We start from the raw sequence: 15,602 nt of genomic DNA on the forward strand, positions 1-15,602 counted from the left end.
AGGAAGGAAGGAAGGAAAGAAGGAAGGGAGGAAGGAAGGGAGGGAGGAAGGGAGGAAGGAAGGAAGGGAGGGAGGGAGGGAGGGAGGGAGGGAGGAAGGAAAGGAGGGAGGAAGGAAGGGAGGAAGGAAGGAAGGAAGGGAGGAAAAAAGGAAGGGAGAAAGGAAGGAAGGGAGGAAGGAAGGGAGGGAGGGAGGGAAGGAGGGAGGGAGGGAGGAAGGAAAGGAGGGAGGAAGGAAGGGAGGAAGGAAGGAAGGGAGGGAGGAAGGAAGGGAGGGAGGAAGGGAAGGAAGGGAGGGAGGGAGGAAGGAAGGGAGGGAGGAAGGGAAGGAAGGGAGGGAGGGAGGAAGGAAGGGAGGAAGGAAGGGAGGGAGGGAGGGAAGGAGGGGAGGGAGGAAGGAAGGAAGGAAGGAAGGAAGGAAGGAAGGGAGGGAGGAAGGAAGGGAGGGAGGAAGGGAAGGAAGGGAGGGAGGGAGGAAGGAAGGGAGGGAGGAAGGGAAGGAAGGGAGGGAGGGAGGAAGGAAGGGAGGAAGGAAGGAAGGGAGGGAGGGAGGAAGGAAGGGAGGAAGGAAGGAAGGGAGGAAGGAAGGATGGGAGGAAGGAAGGAAGGAGGAAGGAAGGAAGGAAGGAAGGGGAGGGAGGGAGGAAGGAAGGAAGGGAGGGAGGGAGGGAGGGAGGGAGGGAGGAAGGGAGGAAGGGAGGAAGGGAGGAAGAAGGGAGGGAGGGAGGAAGGAAGGAAGGAAGGAAGGAAGGGAGGAAGGAAGGAAGGGAGGGAGGGAGGAAGGGAAGGAAGGAAGGGAGGAAGGAAGGAAGGGAGGGAGGGAGGGAGGAAGGAAGGAAGGAAGGAAGGGAGGAAGGAAGGAAGGGAGGGAGGGAGGAAGGAAGGAAGGAAGGAAGGAAGGGAGGAAGGAAGGAAGGGAGGGAGGGAGGAAGGAAGGGAGGGAGGGAGGAAGGGAGGAAGGGAGGAAGGGAGGAAGGAAGGAAGGGAGGGAGGGAGGAAGGAAGGGAGGAAGGAAGGGAGGGAGGGAGGAAGGGAGGAAGGAGGAAGGGGGAAGGAAGGAAGGAAGAGGGAGGGAGGAAGGAAGAGGAAGAAGGAGGAAGGAAGGGAGGGAGGAAGGGAGGAAGGGAGGAAGGGAGGAAGGAAGGGAGGAAGGAAGGGAGGGAGGAAGGGAGGAAGGGAGGAAGGGAGGAAGGAAGGGAGGGAGGAAGGGAAGGAAGGGAGGGAGGAAGGAAGGGAGGGAGGAAGGGAAGGAAGGAGGGAGGGAGGAAGGAAGGAAGGAAGGAAGGAGAAATAAAATGACCTTCATTGCAGACTATTAAATAACTTATGTGAACTCATATTGTGGAACAGAATGTGATCATTCAAAAGAAGATGAATACCTACACTGTCATAATGAACAAATATCATAATACATATATATTTGTAATAAGAAGGAACATACATATGATTGCTAATGGGCCAAATTAATAGGAAGCATAGTTGAGTAAAGGAAATCAGAGCATATATTATGATACCATTACATAAAAATGTAAATATATTCTAGATGTATAAACATAACTACAGAATATGAGCATGTATGCAATGCATGTTTGTATATTTATGCACACACATACAGAGCATACTATACCTGTATATATGTAAATATATAAAGAATACCTGGAAAAGCACATTAAAAAACACCTCAATACTGATTAGTTCTGGAGACAGGTATGAGATTGTGTATATGCAAAGGTGATGTTCCATTTTACTGGCAAGAGTTGGTCAATGGTGTCTGTAAGGGGGCTAGCAAGTAAAAACTTGAGCATTGTGAGCCATATAGTCATTGCTGTAGCTGCTTTGTTGCTATATTATGAACACAGCCATAGACAAGTGAGTGTGAATGTGTTCAATAAACCTTTACTTATGAGTAATTAAATCTGAATTATAAAATTCAGAGTTTTCACAGGAGGTGAACTAATATTAGTCATTTGACTTAGTATCTGAACATGGCAGTGCACACTTGTAATCTTAGCCCTGAGGAGCCTAAGCCCAGAGCCCTGCCATGAGTTCGAGGCTAGTCTGGGCTGGTGGATATCAGACCAGCCAGGCCTACTTAGCAAGAATCTTTCAAGACCAAAAAAAAAAAAAAAAAAAAAAAAAGAGTAAAACCAATTTAATTCCTGTGGTATACAGAAAGAGGTGCTAGGTCAAATCTGGGCCATGGTTTCAGATCTACTTGAGCTCCTGTGAAAACACATATTTGTAATGATGAAGAGTGTACATACGTTTAGGTGTGGAATTTTGAATAAAATACCAGAGAAGCACTGCCTCTCAATACAATCATCATAAATGATGCATGGCCACTGAGCCCCTGCAGGATAGTTACTCCAAGCTGGAAAGGCAGTAAGCATAAAACTGTAAAACTGCAAAGGTCTAGCACATCAACAATAAACATAAAAAAAAAAAAAAACCTCTAACCGTTTCACATACAGCAGAGATGGCTCAGTTACTGAGAGCACTGGCTGCTCTTGCAGGGGGCCAGGGCTCAGGTCCAAGCACCCACACACTTGCCCACAATTGCCTGAAACTCCAGTTCCAGAGGATCTGACACCTTCCTCTGCCCCTCACAGGCACACACACAGACACAGACACACAGACACACACACACACACACACACACACACACACACAGCTCTTAAATGCTTGGAAAACACAAACATAAAAATTGACAAGTCTCTAAAAATTAACTTCATGGATGAAAATGGTATTTCAGATATACTGGGTTAAATACAACCCACCTACTTGAGCATTTTCAATTACACATGTGCTTTATAGTCCCATTAAACAGCACTAGTACAAATACTTTTATATTACTTGGATTGATTTGCAACAAGTTTCTCTTTATTAATTATAATCTTAATAATACCAAATTGATATCATTGATCAATAACAATGGTCTGCAAATTCACTATAACATGGAAATTATACTGTTAAATTTTCTAGTGAAATTATTTTATTACTGATGGGTCTGCAGGAAATACATAGCTTTTATCCGTTAGCCACTGACAGGCACTTGATACTTTCTACTGTGCTCATACATAAACATATGTATATGCACATACACATGTCCATCCGGATACCCACTTATATTCATCTGGATACAAATTTCCACATGGGTATTAATTAAGTGCATTTGTAATAATTAAAATATTTGTCTTTGTAGCATCAAGGTCATCAGGTAATATAAAAGTAGTCTCTAAGATAGCATAAACCTTGATGCATCACCCTTGACTCATCACCCTTGACCCATCACCCTTGACCCATCACCCTTGACTCATCACCCTTGACCCATCACCCTTGACCCATCACCCTTGCACACTTACAAGAAAGTGATGTGCATTTGCTGAGCTCTCCTTCCCTCTTCTGTTCAGAATATTTACTTAATTCTATACCAATGTCAGTTGTACTTGTAAGTTCTATGTATCAGTTAAATTAGATAAACACAGAAAACCCATGACAGCACTGAATATGTTACAAGACATTAATATGTGTTAATGACACTTAGAATTTTAACTTACTTCCTCCTTCTAAGTAGGACATGTTCTGAGAAGCTGACAAACTTATGAGGCTTTATAGTCTGTATAGTTATATGTTTTTCTTCCTATTCTTTAATAAGGTTCTTATTTTTGAGTTCTTGATAAACTGCCTTCTATTTATGCAAATCAGAAAATAAATAAACTGCAATTCCTCCTGGCTGTCAAAATATCTGTCTATGTGGGAGATCCAACTGGCTTAAACATAAACAAATGATGCAATGTAAATAAGGAAAGCTAAATATAGTTTGTGGTTAGCTTTTCTTTATTTTTTTTTCTTTTTTTAAAGATAAGGTCTCACTAAGAAGCATAGGCTGGGCCAGGTGTGGTGGCGCACACCTTTAATGCCAGCACTCGGGAGGCAGAGGCAGGCGGATCGCTGTGAGTTCAAGGCCAGCCTGGTCTACAGAGCAAGTCCAGGACAGCCAGGACTGTTACACAAAGAAACCCTGTCTCAAAAAACCAAAGAGAGAGAGGGGGTGAAAAAAAAAAAAGGACGTCGCATAGGCTGACTTCAATCCACAAACTGAATTTAGTGTCATTAATGAACTATGCTCAAGTAATCCACGCCACTTTTCTTTTTCACAACAGGGCATTTAAGGATGACACTTGTCTCTGCTAAACCTGAGAGTATTTCAGAGGGCACTGGAGGCTCTGGGTTTCCCTTCCATCCTTCAGTGTCATTAGAAAGAAATTTCTAGACCACCATTTCCACTATCTCTTTAATCTCTCCAAATCATTAGTAAAAGCTATGTCAAGGCAGTCTGCCAACAGCAGCTCAATCATATAGCATTATCACTGGTTATCCTAAAGAAATATTGTATCTAAGGGGAGCCACTCTAGAATATATACCTATCAGATTGTTTATATAAAAACAAAACTTCAGACCTTTCAGCATATATAAATACATAAATAAGCAAATATATATAATTATATCCTTTGTATATCAACATTTGTTTATAGTGTGTAAAAGTTAACTTTATAAAAGTATCAATTAGATTTTCAAAAATTTCAACCTTCATAATTTGTCTTCATCTATTGAGGCTCACCATTCTTTATTGTTGAATTATTGTTGTTGTTAAAACTGACTCTGCATAAATAGGATTTTCATTATGGAAAAGCTAATTTGCCACTTTGCCTTTATTAGAGATTATTATAATTCTTAACAACATTCTGCATACCAACAATAACTTGCTTTCATATAACTAGTATGGAATTTCTCAAGCAAATCTTATTTCTCTGGAGTTGTATTTTAGACTAAATTACAATGCCCTGTGCCTTTGTGCTTTTATGAAAGTCCTTTATTTCCTAAAAGGAAAAAAAACAAAAACAAAAACAAAAATGGTTTTAATCACCTTTCCCATATTATTGCTATGTTACTTCCTATATTGCAAATTTCTCTTTTTAAACATTAGCTCTGATAAAAGGTCAGATCCCATTCTTAATTTGCTTCACAGCTAGGTATTTTAGAGCAATAATTTTCAAGTCCATCTGACAAACACTTCGTGATTTGATACTCTGACGTTCTATTGAGGCTGTAGTTTATATCACTTGGCCTTGGGTTGATCCTCAGCAGAATTAAAACAGCATTAAAAACTCCCCTGCTATCTACTTGTTTGCTTACTTATTGACAGGGTCTCCTCCTGTAGCCCAAGTTGGCTTCACACGCACTATGACACACAGGCGAGCCTTGAACTCACAATTCTTGTGCCTCAGTGACTTAAGATTACAAACGTCACAACATTCAACGTGGCTTTATGTATTTTTGGGATCTTATGAGGCAACTGTCAGGTTTTCCTGGTGGTACTCACCATGAATAACTAAGCTGCTTTGTATCAGGATTTTTAATGCATATTATTGAGCTAATAATTAAATTGCTTGAACTTTAGGCAAACTGTTTTATGAGGTAGACTTTTTCTTGTAAGCACAATTATCAATCTAAAATTCAGTCTGAAATACATAAACAGCTGCGAAATAACACCTCAACATTAGCAAAATAGAAGAAAAACGGAGAAATTAATCTCTAATCATAATATTGTTCTAGTTACTTCTTCCAAAGTGACACAGTACAACTTTAGTAACAATACAATAATTTAATAATCAAGTAAGTGATGGCTACAAATATCCCAACCACCCAGCTCAGAGGTAAAAAGGACACTTTTCATCATTGCATGCTAACTTGTAAAGCTAAGGTGATACAATGTTAATATAATTTGCATTACAATCGTTGAGCTAACTTAGATTGGGAAAATTGCCTGCATATGAAGGCATATGTGTATGTGTGAGGGCATATGTGTATTCATCCCTATGAAGAATGTAGGGAGGCAGAGCATTTAGAATTTTGTCCCTGCACAAAATAATAGAAACATTTTTTCTTAAATTTGAAAGTATTCTTCTTTATAACAGTCATTTAATGACATTGTAAAACCTGAAAGAAACACATGGAAATAACAGAGTTTTAAACTTTCTGTGGTAGCAAGATATGCAAGTTATCTTGTTACTCAGAAACAAAAATTGTATTTTAATACTATTAGTTTTCCTATAGCATATATAACTTTACTCTAAAACATTATTTTTTAAACTATAGAAAAATGTAAATATCGAGTTCAAGTTTATATCCCTCAAGTAAGAGAACTGGAATGTAGTGGATGTATTTTCAGTTCTTGTTATACATGCTATTTTCTGCTGCAAGTTAAAAACTAGTATTCCAGCTTTCCTGTAATATTAAAAGAAGTGCATTGTTTGGTATGGGTTGTTTTATATTATTTGTTTGTGGAGGGTTTGTTTTGTTTCTTTGTCTTTTTGTTTTGGAGGAATCATATTAGAAATTCATTATTATGATTTAGCCAAAGTAATATTGCTGATATTTACCATTTGTTCTCATGCTGTGCTGATAGTAGTATTGATTTAAAACAAACTCATTGGTTAGACTTACCATCAGTGAGAAAGCAGGAAGCAGTGTTCCATCTAAACATATCGGAATCTTAGCAAAGATTCAGTCCAGAGACTTTTCGTCAGTAGTTAAATCACATGGACTTTGCATTTCAAAAAGAAAATATGAAAGTAGTACTGTGTAACAGAGAAAGCCATAAATACACAAGTAAAATTGCCAAAAGAAATGTAAGGTAATTTAAATAATCAATTAAGATTAAAAGCACGTAGGAAAACTAAAAACAAAAATGGGAACTAAATTCCAGAAATTGATAAAATTAGTCAAGATTTAAAGTAAACTTCATTTGTCTCCTTGGCATTTTGTTTATACTTTCAAATTTGGCTGAACAAAACTAGTGCTATTGACATGAGTCCTTGTTCCTTTCCAAGGGAAAAAGATCATAATTGTGATATTACAGCTCCTTCTCCAACATAACAATTTCACTAATCAAGTAAGTTTACAACTGTCTTTAACTACAAGTTTAGCAAGTGTCTCATTTCTAAGCAGCACTTATTATAATCCAGTAGAGAGTAATATTTTCAAGAACAGTATACACCTTGATGTGGAAATTCAGGAGCCATTGACAATCTATGTGCCACCATAGAAAGACAAAATCTCCCTCTTGGCTGTGCCTGGAGCTCTGCTTCAAAGGGGGTCTGTCACAAGGCTTCTCCCTCTTCCCAGGCCCCTCTGGGCTGAGCTGAATGACAACAGTAAAACCAATTGCAGGGAAGGCTCTTCTGATTTTAGTTCAGCTTAGTTCCTTGCCAAGGTTTTTGTTTCTAAGGGTAACTAACATATCAGGGATTTTCAATAAATGTCAATTTTTTATTAAAAAAAAAAAAGAACCTATTGAATCTTTTTGTCTAGGAAGTTTTTCTTTATCTGCTATAGGCTACCTTAGTAAGTTTTCACTGTTGTGTGATGTGTGAAACTACAAAAAATCTGAACTATGGGGGGAAAGTCAAAGCATCAAAACCCAAATACATTCTGTCCCCTGTGTGTAAAGTAGTAATGTGCTTCAAGATGTAGAACCAATCCTTGCAGAATAACAATGTCAAGTGTTGTGAGGAGAGGGAACTGGAAAGGAGGCGAGAGTAGGAGAGGGAGACCCATCTCTTTTCACTACTGTATTCCCTTTGAGAGGCTCTCTCTCTCTCTCTCTCTCTCTCTCTCTCTCTCTCTCTCTCTCTCTCTCTCTCTCTCTTTCTCTCTCTCCCTCCCCTCTCTCTCTCCCACCCCCCTTGCTTTCTCCTGAGGGCCAACATGAGGGCAGGGAATAACAAGAAAGCATTCCCCGAGAAATATATTTTATGTGACATATGGCCAATAGTATTTAACAACCTACTAACTATAAATTTCCATTCACAATTTGAAAAGAAAGTAACTGGATGAAGTAAGTTTGATGGAAATCTTCAACAGAGTATCAGACTATTTTCTCTTTAGCTACACACTTTATGCATTTTATTATCAAACTCACCTACCCACATCCAAACAGCACTTATGTTTTAAGGGTATGAACCATCTGAGGTAAGACACAAATAACTGATAAAGAAGATGTTGAAGATTTTAAGACTTTTTTTTTCTTTCAGAATATTTCATGTCCAGGAAAGAAATTCTACTTGGCTTATGATGTTTGCAAGGAGCCAGAAAATGAATTTTGGCAGAGATTCTGTTTGGTTTGGTTTGGTTTGGTCTGATTTTATTTAAAGATGGGAAACTTCCAGATGTGAGTAACACTGATAAACTGAACCACAAAATATAGTATAACCATTTGTCAAACTGCCACACTGAAGTTCTACAAATAAAATATCACAAGATAAAATGTATAACCTGAAAAAGAGTAACATTCATCTGAAAAAAATTATCATCACCTTTTCTGGTTTGGACAACTCATCAACATGAAGTTTATGCTAATGGTTTCATTTTTAAATGTGTCTAAACTTGAAAAATATATTGGTTGTCAAGAAACTTTCATATTCACAGATACTATGACTATGCTTACTTACCTCATCTTTGGTTAAAGTTTAAGATTACTTTCTGCTGATTTTAAGCTTACTAATAAGTAATAAGAAATACAATTTAAAGTAAAACAAAGGTCAAAACCACATTGTAAAAGGATCCCAGCATTTGAGTGCCCTTTGCCCTAAGGCGTCTTTGTTTATCATAGGTTTAAAAATTTCTAAGTAGGCAGTTCCAGTGTAGGTGACCTAGCTCAAGTGTCTCAAGTTCAGGAAAGACCTGTAAAAGCGTCCTGTCAGACTGTAGCAATACTAATAAAAATAGTAAGACAAAACCAACAAAGACATTCAAACCACAGGACTGAAAGCAAGAAAAAGATAAGGTTGAACTGTTCAGATCTTTAAGACATGAGCTGCCAGGTTAAACTTCAGTAGTTACCCTTTTGTTTTTAGACACAATAAAATCTTGCTTAAGAAACAACTTTCTTCTTTCTTACTGCAGTTTCCTGTAAAACTTTAAAAATGTGTCTTTGTTTCCCTCACATCCCCATGTTTTCAAATTTTACTCGTGCTTGCATTCTTCTTTGTCCTCTGTCTTGTTCAGCACTTCGTGTAAGTTTGCAAGGTGTAAGTTCTTTGTTATGCAGGAACATTTGTAAATCAAGAGATGACAATTTTTAAAAATCAGATTATGGATTTGCAGTTTTCAAGAGGAGCTGCCATTTTCACCTGCTTTTTGCATCCACATCAATTTTTATATTCCCAACACCACCAAAAAGATCCATTACAAGGAAGTAAAAATGCTTGAAATTTCTAAGTCTCTCTCTCTCTCTCTCTCTCTCTCTCTCTCTCTCTCTCTCTCTCTCTCTCTCCCCTCTCTCTCTCCCTTCCGCCCTCCCCCTCTCTCCCTCTCCTCCTTTCTTCTCTCTCAGGGTAGTGACAGAAAAATAAATCGTAAGTCAGATTCTGGGGACGGGACCAAAGGCAAGATAGCGGTAATGAAGGTGCAGATTAAATATGAAACGCTCTAGCAAACACACTCTCCTCTTGTTCAGTATCCACCCTGAGAGCAGGAGCAGCATACTTACAAGTCAGCAGTCAGCGTGTCTGTTAGCCAGTATCCCTGTGTGTGCAGTCTCTCTTCTTTGGATTTGGATACTTTGAGCTAATTTGGAAGTGTCCGTTAGGTTGCCTACAAAATGATGCTTTAAAGGATCTAACGATGCATAAATTAGAGAGCAGCCCTACAATGGCAGAGGACGGTCATTGTACCTCTGCTCTTTATGCGCTCTTATGGTGGGACCCAAGAGCCTTAAAAAAAAAAACACTTTAGATGATGGAGCCAGTGAGGGGCTGGTAGCTGGAAAGGAGGTGAGCCCCTCCCAAACTTAACAGCTGGCTGTCCCGCCCCCCCCCCCTTCGACATTATACTGAACTTTGCTACAAAGTCACTTAAGGAAAACTCCCAGTCTAGATGAAACAAGTGTGGAGGGGGTCTTTCACTGGCCTCGGAGTTTTCTATTTCTCGATGGCTAAGGTGACCCAGATAGACGCGCCGCGAAGGATGAAGATAGCAAAGGGGAGTGATCTTTTCAAGAAACACCCAAATGACCTTTTTTTTTTTTTTTTTTTTTTTTTTTTTACCTTTCTTGCCTCCGTTATGGGGAAGGGGGGGGGGTGAGAGAAAAAGATGTCAATGACCATTGTTTGCTCGTTGGGGATGTTGCTCCGCCCCCCGAGTCTGTCGTAAACCTGGCGCTGGACTAAAATAAACTCGAGGCTCCGCAGCTCTGGGGTGGGGGGGCTCGCCGCGTGCCGCGGACAGCTCTCCACTGGCGCTGCCGCCGGGCCGAGGTGGCGGCGAGGAGCGGCCGCCGCGTCCCGCCCGCGCCCGCCCGGGGCCCCCCTACCTACCCGGCCGCCCGCCGAGCCATGTCGTTGAGCCCCAAGCACACGACGCCCTTCTCCGTGTCCGACATCCTGAGCCCCATCGAAGAGACCTACAAGAAGTTCGGCGGCGGCGTCATGGACGGCGCGCCTCCCGGCCTCGGGGCGCCCCTGGGGGCCGCCGCCTACCGCGCGCCGCCGGCTGGCCCCTCCTCGCAGGCGGCGGCCGTGGCCGGCATGCAGCCGCCCCACGCCATGGCCGGACACAACGCGGCAGCGGCGGCGGCGGCTGCTGCTGCGGCGGCGGCGGCGGCGGCCGCCACCTACCACATGCCCCCCGGCGTCTCGCAGTTCCCGCACAGCGCTATGAGCAGCTACTGCAACGGCGGCCTGGGCAACGTGGGTGAGCTGCCCGCCTACACGGACGGCATGCGGGGCGGCGCGGCTGCCGCGGCCACCGGCTGGTACGGCGCCAACACGGACCCGCGCTACTCGTCAAGTGAGCGGGGCCAGAGGCGCGGGACTGGGGGCGAGCTGGTGGCGCGGGCTTTCCCCGCCACAGCCGGGACGCGGGGGGTCGTCCCGGGACGCGGCCCAGGGCTCGTGAAGGGTTCTGAGTCCCGGCCTGGGGCACGCGGGCGTTCTTGGGAGCCCCCCGGGGCGCGCGGAGCCCCCCGGGTCTGTGGAGGGAGCGGGACGCGCGGGACTTTTGGGGGGGCCCCTGGGGCGCGCGGGGCGGCCAGGGGCGCGCGGGGCGGCCAGGGGCGCGCGGGATTTCTTGGGAGCCCCCTGGGGCGCGCGAGGCGGCCTGGGGCGCGCAGGGTCCCTGGGTCCGTGGAGGGAGCAGGGCGCGGGGCGCGGCGCTCACGGGGTTAGGGTTAGGGTTACGTCGCCTAAAGCGAGCGAGGCGACCGCGGCGGGAGCGGTTCTCGCGGGCCCGGGGCTCACCGGCCGTCCTTCTTGGGCCCCCTCCCCAGTCTCCAGGTTCATGGGGCCGTCGGCGGCGGGCGTGAACGTGGCCGGCATGGGCTCGCTGACCGGCATCGCGGACGCCGCCAAGTCCCTGGCGCCGCTGCACGCGGCCGCGCCGCGAAGGAAGCGCCGAGTGCTCTTCTCGCAAGCGCAGGTCTACGAGCTGGAGCGGCGCTTCAAGCAGCAGAAGTACCTGTCGGCGCCCGAGCGCGAGCACCTGGCCAGCATGATCCACCTGACGCCCACGCAGGTCAAGATCTGGTTCCAGAACCATCGCTACAAGATGAAGAGGCAGGCCAAGGACAAGGCGGCGCAGCAGCTGCAGCAGGAGGGCGGCCTGGGCCCCCCGCCTCCTCCTCCTCCGCCGCCGCCGCCGCCGCCGTCGCCGCGCCGCGTGGCCGTACCGGTGCTGGTGAAGGACGGCAAGCCGTGCCAGAACGGCGCGGGCACCCCGACGCCTGGCCAGGGCGGCCAGCAGCCGCAGGCCCCCACGCCGGCCCCGGAGCTGGAGGAACTGTCGCCCAGCCCGCCCGCTCTGCACGGGCCTGGGGGCGGCTTAGCGGCCCTGGACGCGGCCACCGGGGACTACGGCGGAGGCGTGCTCGGCGCCAACCTGCTCTATGGCAGGACGTGGTGATGCGCCCCGGCGGCGGCGTGGGGAGGGTCTGCCTGCAGCTCGCCGCAGGGTCGGCCACGGAACCGCAAGAACGGACGGGAAAAGGGTGCAGAAGCCGACCGACCCTTTTAGTGCATGGAGATAAGGAGGAGTGGGTCGTGGAGAGGGTCAGGCTACTCTGAACCTCTTTGCTGGGGGTGGGAGAAGGCCGACGGCCCCGGCCCCCGCCCCCCGGGACCGAACAGTGTGACACCACACTTTGAGGTGGTGGTTTCCCTTCCTTCAGAAGTTCCTAAGTTATGCGAAGAGCTGGCGGAATCCACACTCACCACGTTGCTAACCAAAGCTCCCGGGAGTTTTAGAAGTCGGAAAAACTTTGTTGGTGTTTGTATCTCTATAAATCGAGCAGCTTTCACGATGAATCCCTGAAGTGGAATTTATTTTGGGGAGATTAATTTGCAAAGCCCCTCCCCTAAGTGCAATTTCGTTAAGATTTGGTTGAAAGTAAATTGAACTGTAGCCCAAAGTGGATCGTATACACGGCAACACGATTGCCGAAGAATTAACTGCCGTTTGGGTAAAAATAGAGCAATGGAATAAAAAATCGAAATCCTAATGATATGGATCGTTACCGTTTTTACATTTAAATGCTGATTTTAAAATATTTTTGTTCATTGTTAGGCAACTGAGTAATTGTAGGTTGCCCTAGGAGAGCACAGCCCTCACTCCGCTCCAAGATGCAGCTCATCTTTCTAAAGGGTTATAGAATACTTTTTATATAGAACCTAGGCTTTCCAAACCAAGTGATAACCATGCCCTTTCCTTCTATAAACATGGCATTTATTCCTTAACGTATTTTTGCCTGAATTTGAACTCCTCGACAAAGTACTAGAACAGGCAAGTAAAATTGCCAGTATTATCATCAATCAATTTCAAATCGTGTCAAGAGGAATAAGATGATTTATTGAATTGTTATCAAGATATAAAGAAAAAGTATGATAATTATGCTTTTCCACCATACTTAGAACTTAATAGGTGTTGCACCAATTTTGTTGGTGTTTTATTGTATAAATAAATGTATTTACTCTTTAATATGCCAATTTATATTTCCAGTATTTCAAATGGATATTTAAATATAACTTTAAAAGACCTTAAGTACTTTTTTCTAAAAGTCAAGAGGTTATTTCTTTTTCTTAAGTATTGTTGGTGTTTTTCTTTTTCCTTTTGGCAGAGTTTGCCAACACAGCTCATTTACTCATTATTGAAAATAGTCATAGTGGAGGGAAATGGAGCTGACTGAATAGTGTGACCTATAGAGTTACTGGAAATTACAGAACGAATATGGGCAAAACATACTTTCAAATAACCAGACAGATGTGGTCACCAGAGGCCCCAAATAACCAGACAGATGTGGTCACCAGAGGCCCCAAACCTCTTCTGAATCTGAGTTTTTAGAGGAACAAATTTGAGACTGAAACATCCAATTTTGTTTTCATGGTTTGAACATTTATTTCTGGAAAGTTCAAAGTTGACCGCATAGAAAGGAACATGGAAGTCAAACTTGCGTTTTTTCAGAAATGTAGTTTATAAAGTAAATCCTCTCTTTAAAAAATAAGCTCAGGTTCCTTTCAAGACAAGAAGTGGGTGGGGGTAAGGCTATGGAGCAAAGAGTCTTTTATCAAACCACCATTGTGCATTTTTTGAGGATGGCATTTAACTTTAAAGGCATTTTATATAATATTAATAGACTATTAGTCTAAAGATGGCGTGATAAACAAAGGAAAAAAAAATCTCCCAGTCTGAGTTTTTGCATTACTGGTAGGTTGACTTCAGAAATCAGTGTTAATTTTGCTGATAAAGCTATTACTGGTGTGGTGCGGTTCAAAATGCTTTGTTTCCATCAGTTTTGACTATATTACCTCTAGAAAATGTTTTTAAAATCCACACCACTGTATGCAATGATTTTTTTTTTTTTTAAACAGAGCAACACTTACAAAACAAATAGCTTTATGGTCCATGGACATCCAGTGATACCCTTTAAGGAAAATAAACCTATAACACTTTTTTTTCCCCCTGGATAGCTTATTTCCAGACAAAGAATCTTTTCAATTAAATAAACTATACTGAAAATGTCGCCAGAAAGAAACAATCTTTCTCCATTCACCATTTTCTGAAAGTATATTTACTATAGCCATAGCTTTTTCCATTCAACAGTTTTGTAAGTAGACAAACAGCAAGCTTGAGATAACTGCTGCAGAGGACTTTCCGTTCTACACCCAGAGACTTACTGAGCACATCCTGACAGCAGGAGGAGGTTTGGTTGCTGAAACACTAAAAGAAATGTTCTTTTCCTATAGAATTCCACTTTCTGATTAATGCAAAGCAAAAGCCTTTCCCTTCATTTGCAGTTGGTGCTTCACAGATCTTTTATAAAAATACAAACGGCTAGACTAGGTGAAACTCATTAACTGAAGAGGAGGATAAGTGTCTCCACAACCAAGAGGGAGGGCTGGAGCAGAGGCTGGGTGGAACAAAGCCCTCTCAAAGTTCAGCAGAGGCCATAGCAAAACCGGTTTCAGAAACGCTAACTCTGCAAATGTGACATTTTGCAAAACATTTTAGGGTCTAGCATCTTTTCCAGTGGAAGAATGGAAGCTAAAATGCAGAAAGAAAGTTGCAGACAGTAACAGCGGGGATTGCAGGTACTTCCGTGTAATCTTCATTAGGATGTAAATTGAAGTATGAGAGTGTGTGCAGTTTTGAAGGGCACAAGAAGGATGTTTTGTACATGCAAGGGTAAGAGTGTAACCCAGTCGTCCTGTTTAAGGCTTTGCTAAGAACCACAATCTAAAGGTCAGAACAAGTAGTTAATCAACACAGATATATTCAGATTCCATTTTCCTAGTAGCTATTTACTTTCAATTTAAAGCAAATCAGAGACTCAGTCCTGTTCAGTAAATTGCAAACACCTTCCGTAGGCTTGCTTTGTTAATTGCACTAAACAGTAATGGTTCTAAAAATGAATTTTTGGACCACAATGATATAAAAGTGCATATATTTGATTTTCAGATATAAATTTGTGTATATGAGAAGGTAATGCATTATATGGCAGCAATATAAATTCCAGTTCAGAGTAATCAAAGCAGATAATATTCCTCTGCCATTTAATGCCACAGTGGACCTCTGTATGTTAATTATTTAACTTTAGGTTAAAAAAAAAAAACCACTGTAATTGCCATCCTCAATCTAGTGAGACAGAAAATACATTTATAAAGCATAAACAGCCTTTTTACTGCTAGTGAGAACTGGTGAGTATCTGGAGAAATTTCAGAGACACCTAGACTGGGGGACTGTGCGCACTTGTCACCTAGGCTCTTCTCTATAGTAAGGAGATTTCTCTGTGATCTCCAAGTTACTTTTTATAAATTTAATGGCGATGGAAGACAGAGTTTTTGGTTTTGTTTAGTTTTGCTTTAGAATGTTTATCTGAAATGGAGTGAAATGCTGGGGAGGGGAGCCTGGTTTTCTTGTTTTGTTTTGTTTTTTTAAATCTGTAACCTCAGTAATTGTTTAGGTAAGTTCTAATAAAAAATTAATCATTAATACTCGATAATCTTAAAGTGCAGTTTTGCAGTGGGGAATAGCTTTAGTGCCATTTCGCAC

At 43.1% G+C, this 15,602-nt stretch overlaps 1 protein-coding gene across 1 annotated transcript; it reads left to right on the forward strand.

Moving 5' to 3' along the window:
• Positions 1–10,396: 10,396 nt before the first annotated feature.
• NKX2-4 (NK2 homeobox 4) lies at positions 10,397–12,302 on the forward strand (the record flags this gene model as incomplete). The annotated part of the gene is made up of 2 exons (XM_084775245.1): positions 10,397–10,850; positions 11,329–12,302. 2 exons carry the CDS (start codon positions 10,397–10,399, stop codon positions 11,958–11,960), a joined length of 1,086 nt encoding a protein of 361 aa, XP_084631371.1. The 3' UTR covers positions 11,961–12,302.
• Positions 12,303–15,602: the final 3,300 nt, after the last annotated feature.

This window comes from Acomys minous, assembly GCF_964271855.1.
Source record: "Acomys minous genome assembly, chromosome: 3".
In the NCBI taxonomy this organism is placed as follows: domain Eukaryota; kingdom Metazoa; phylum Chordata; class Mammalia; order Rodentia; family Muridae; genus Acomys; species Acomys minous.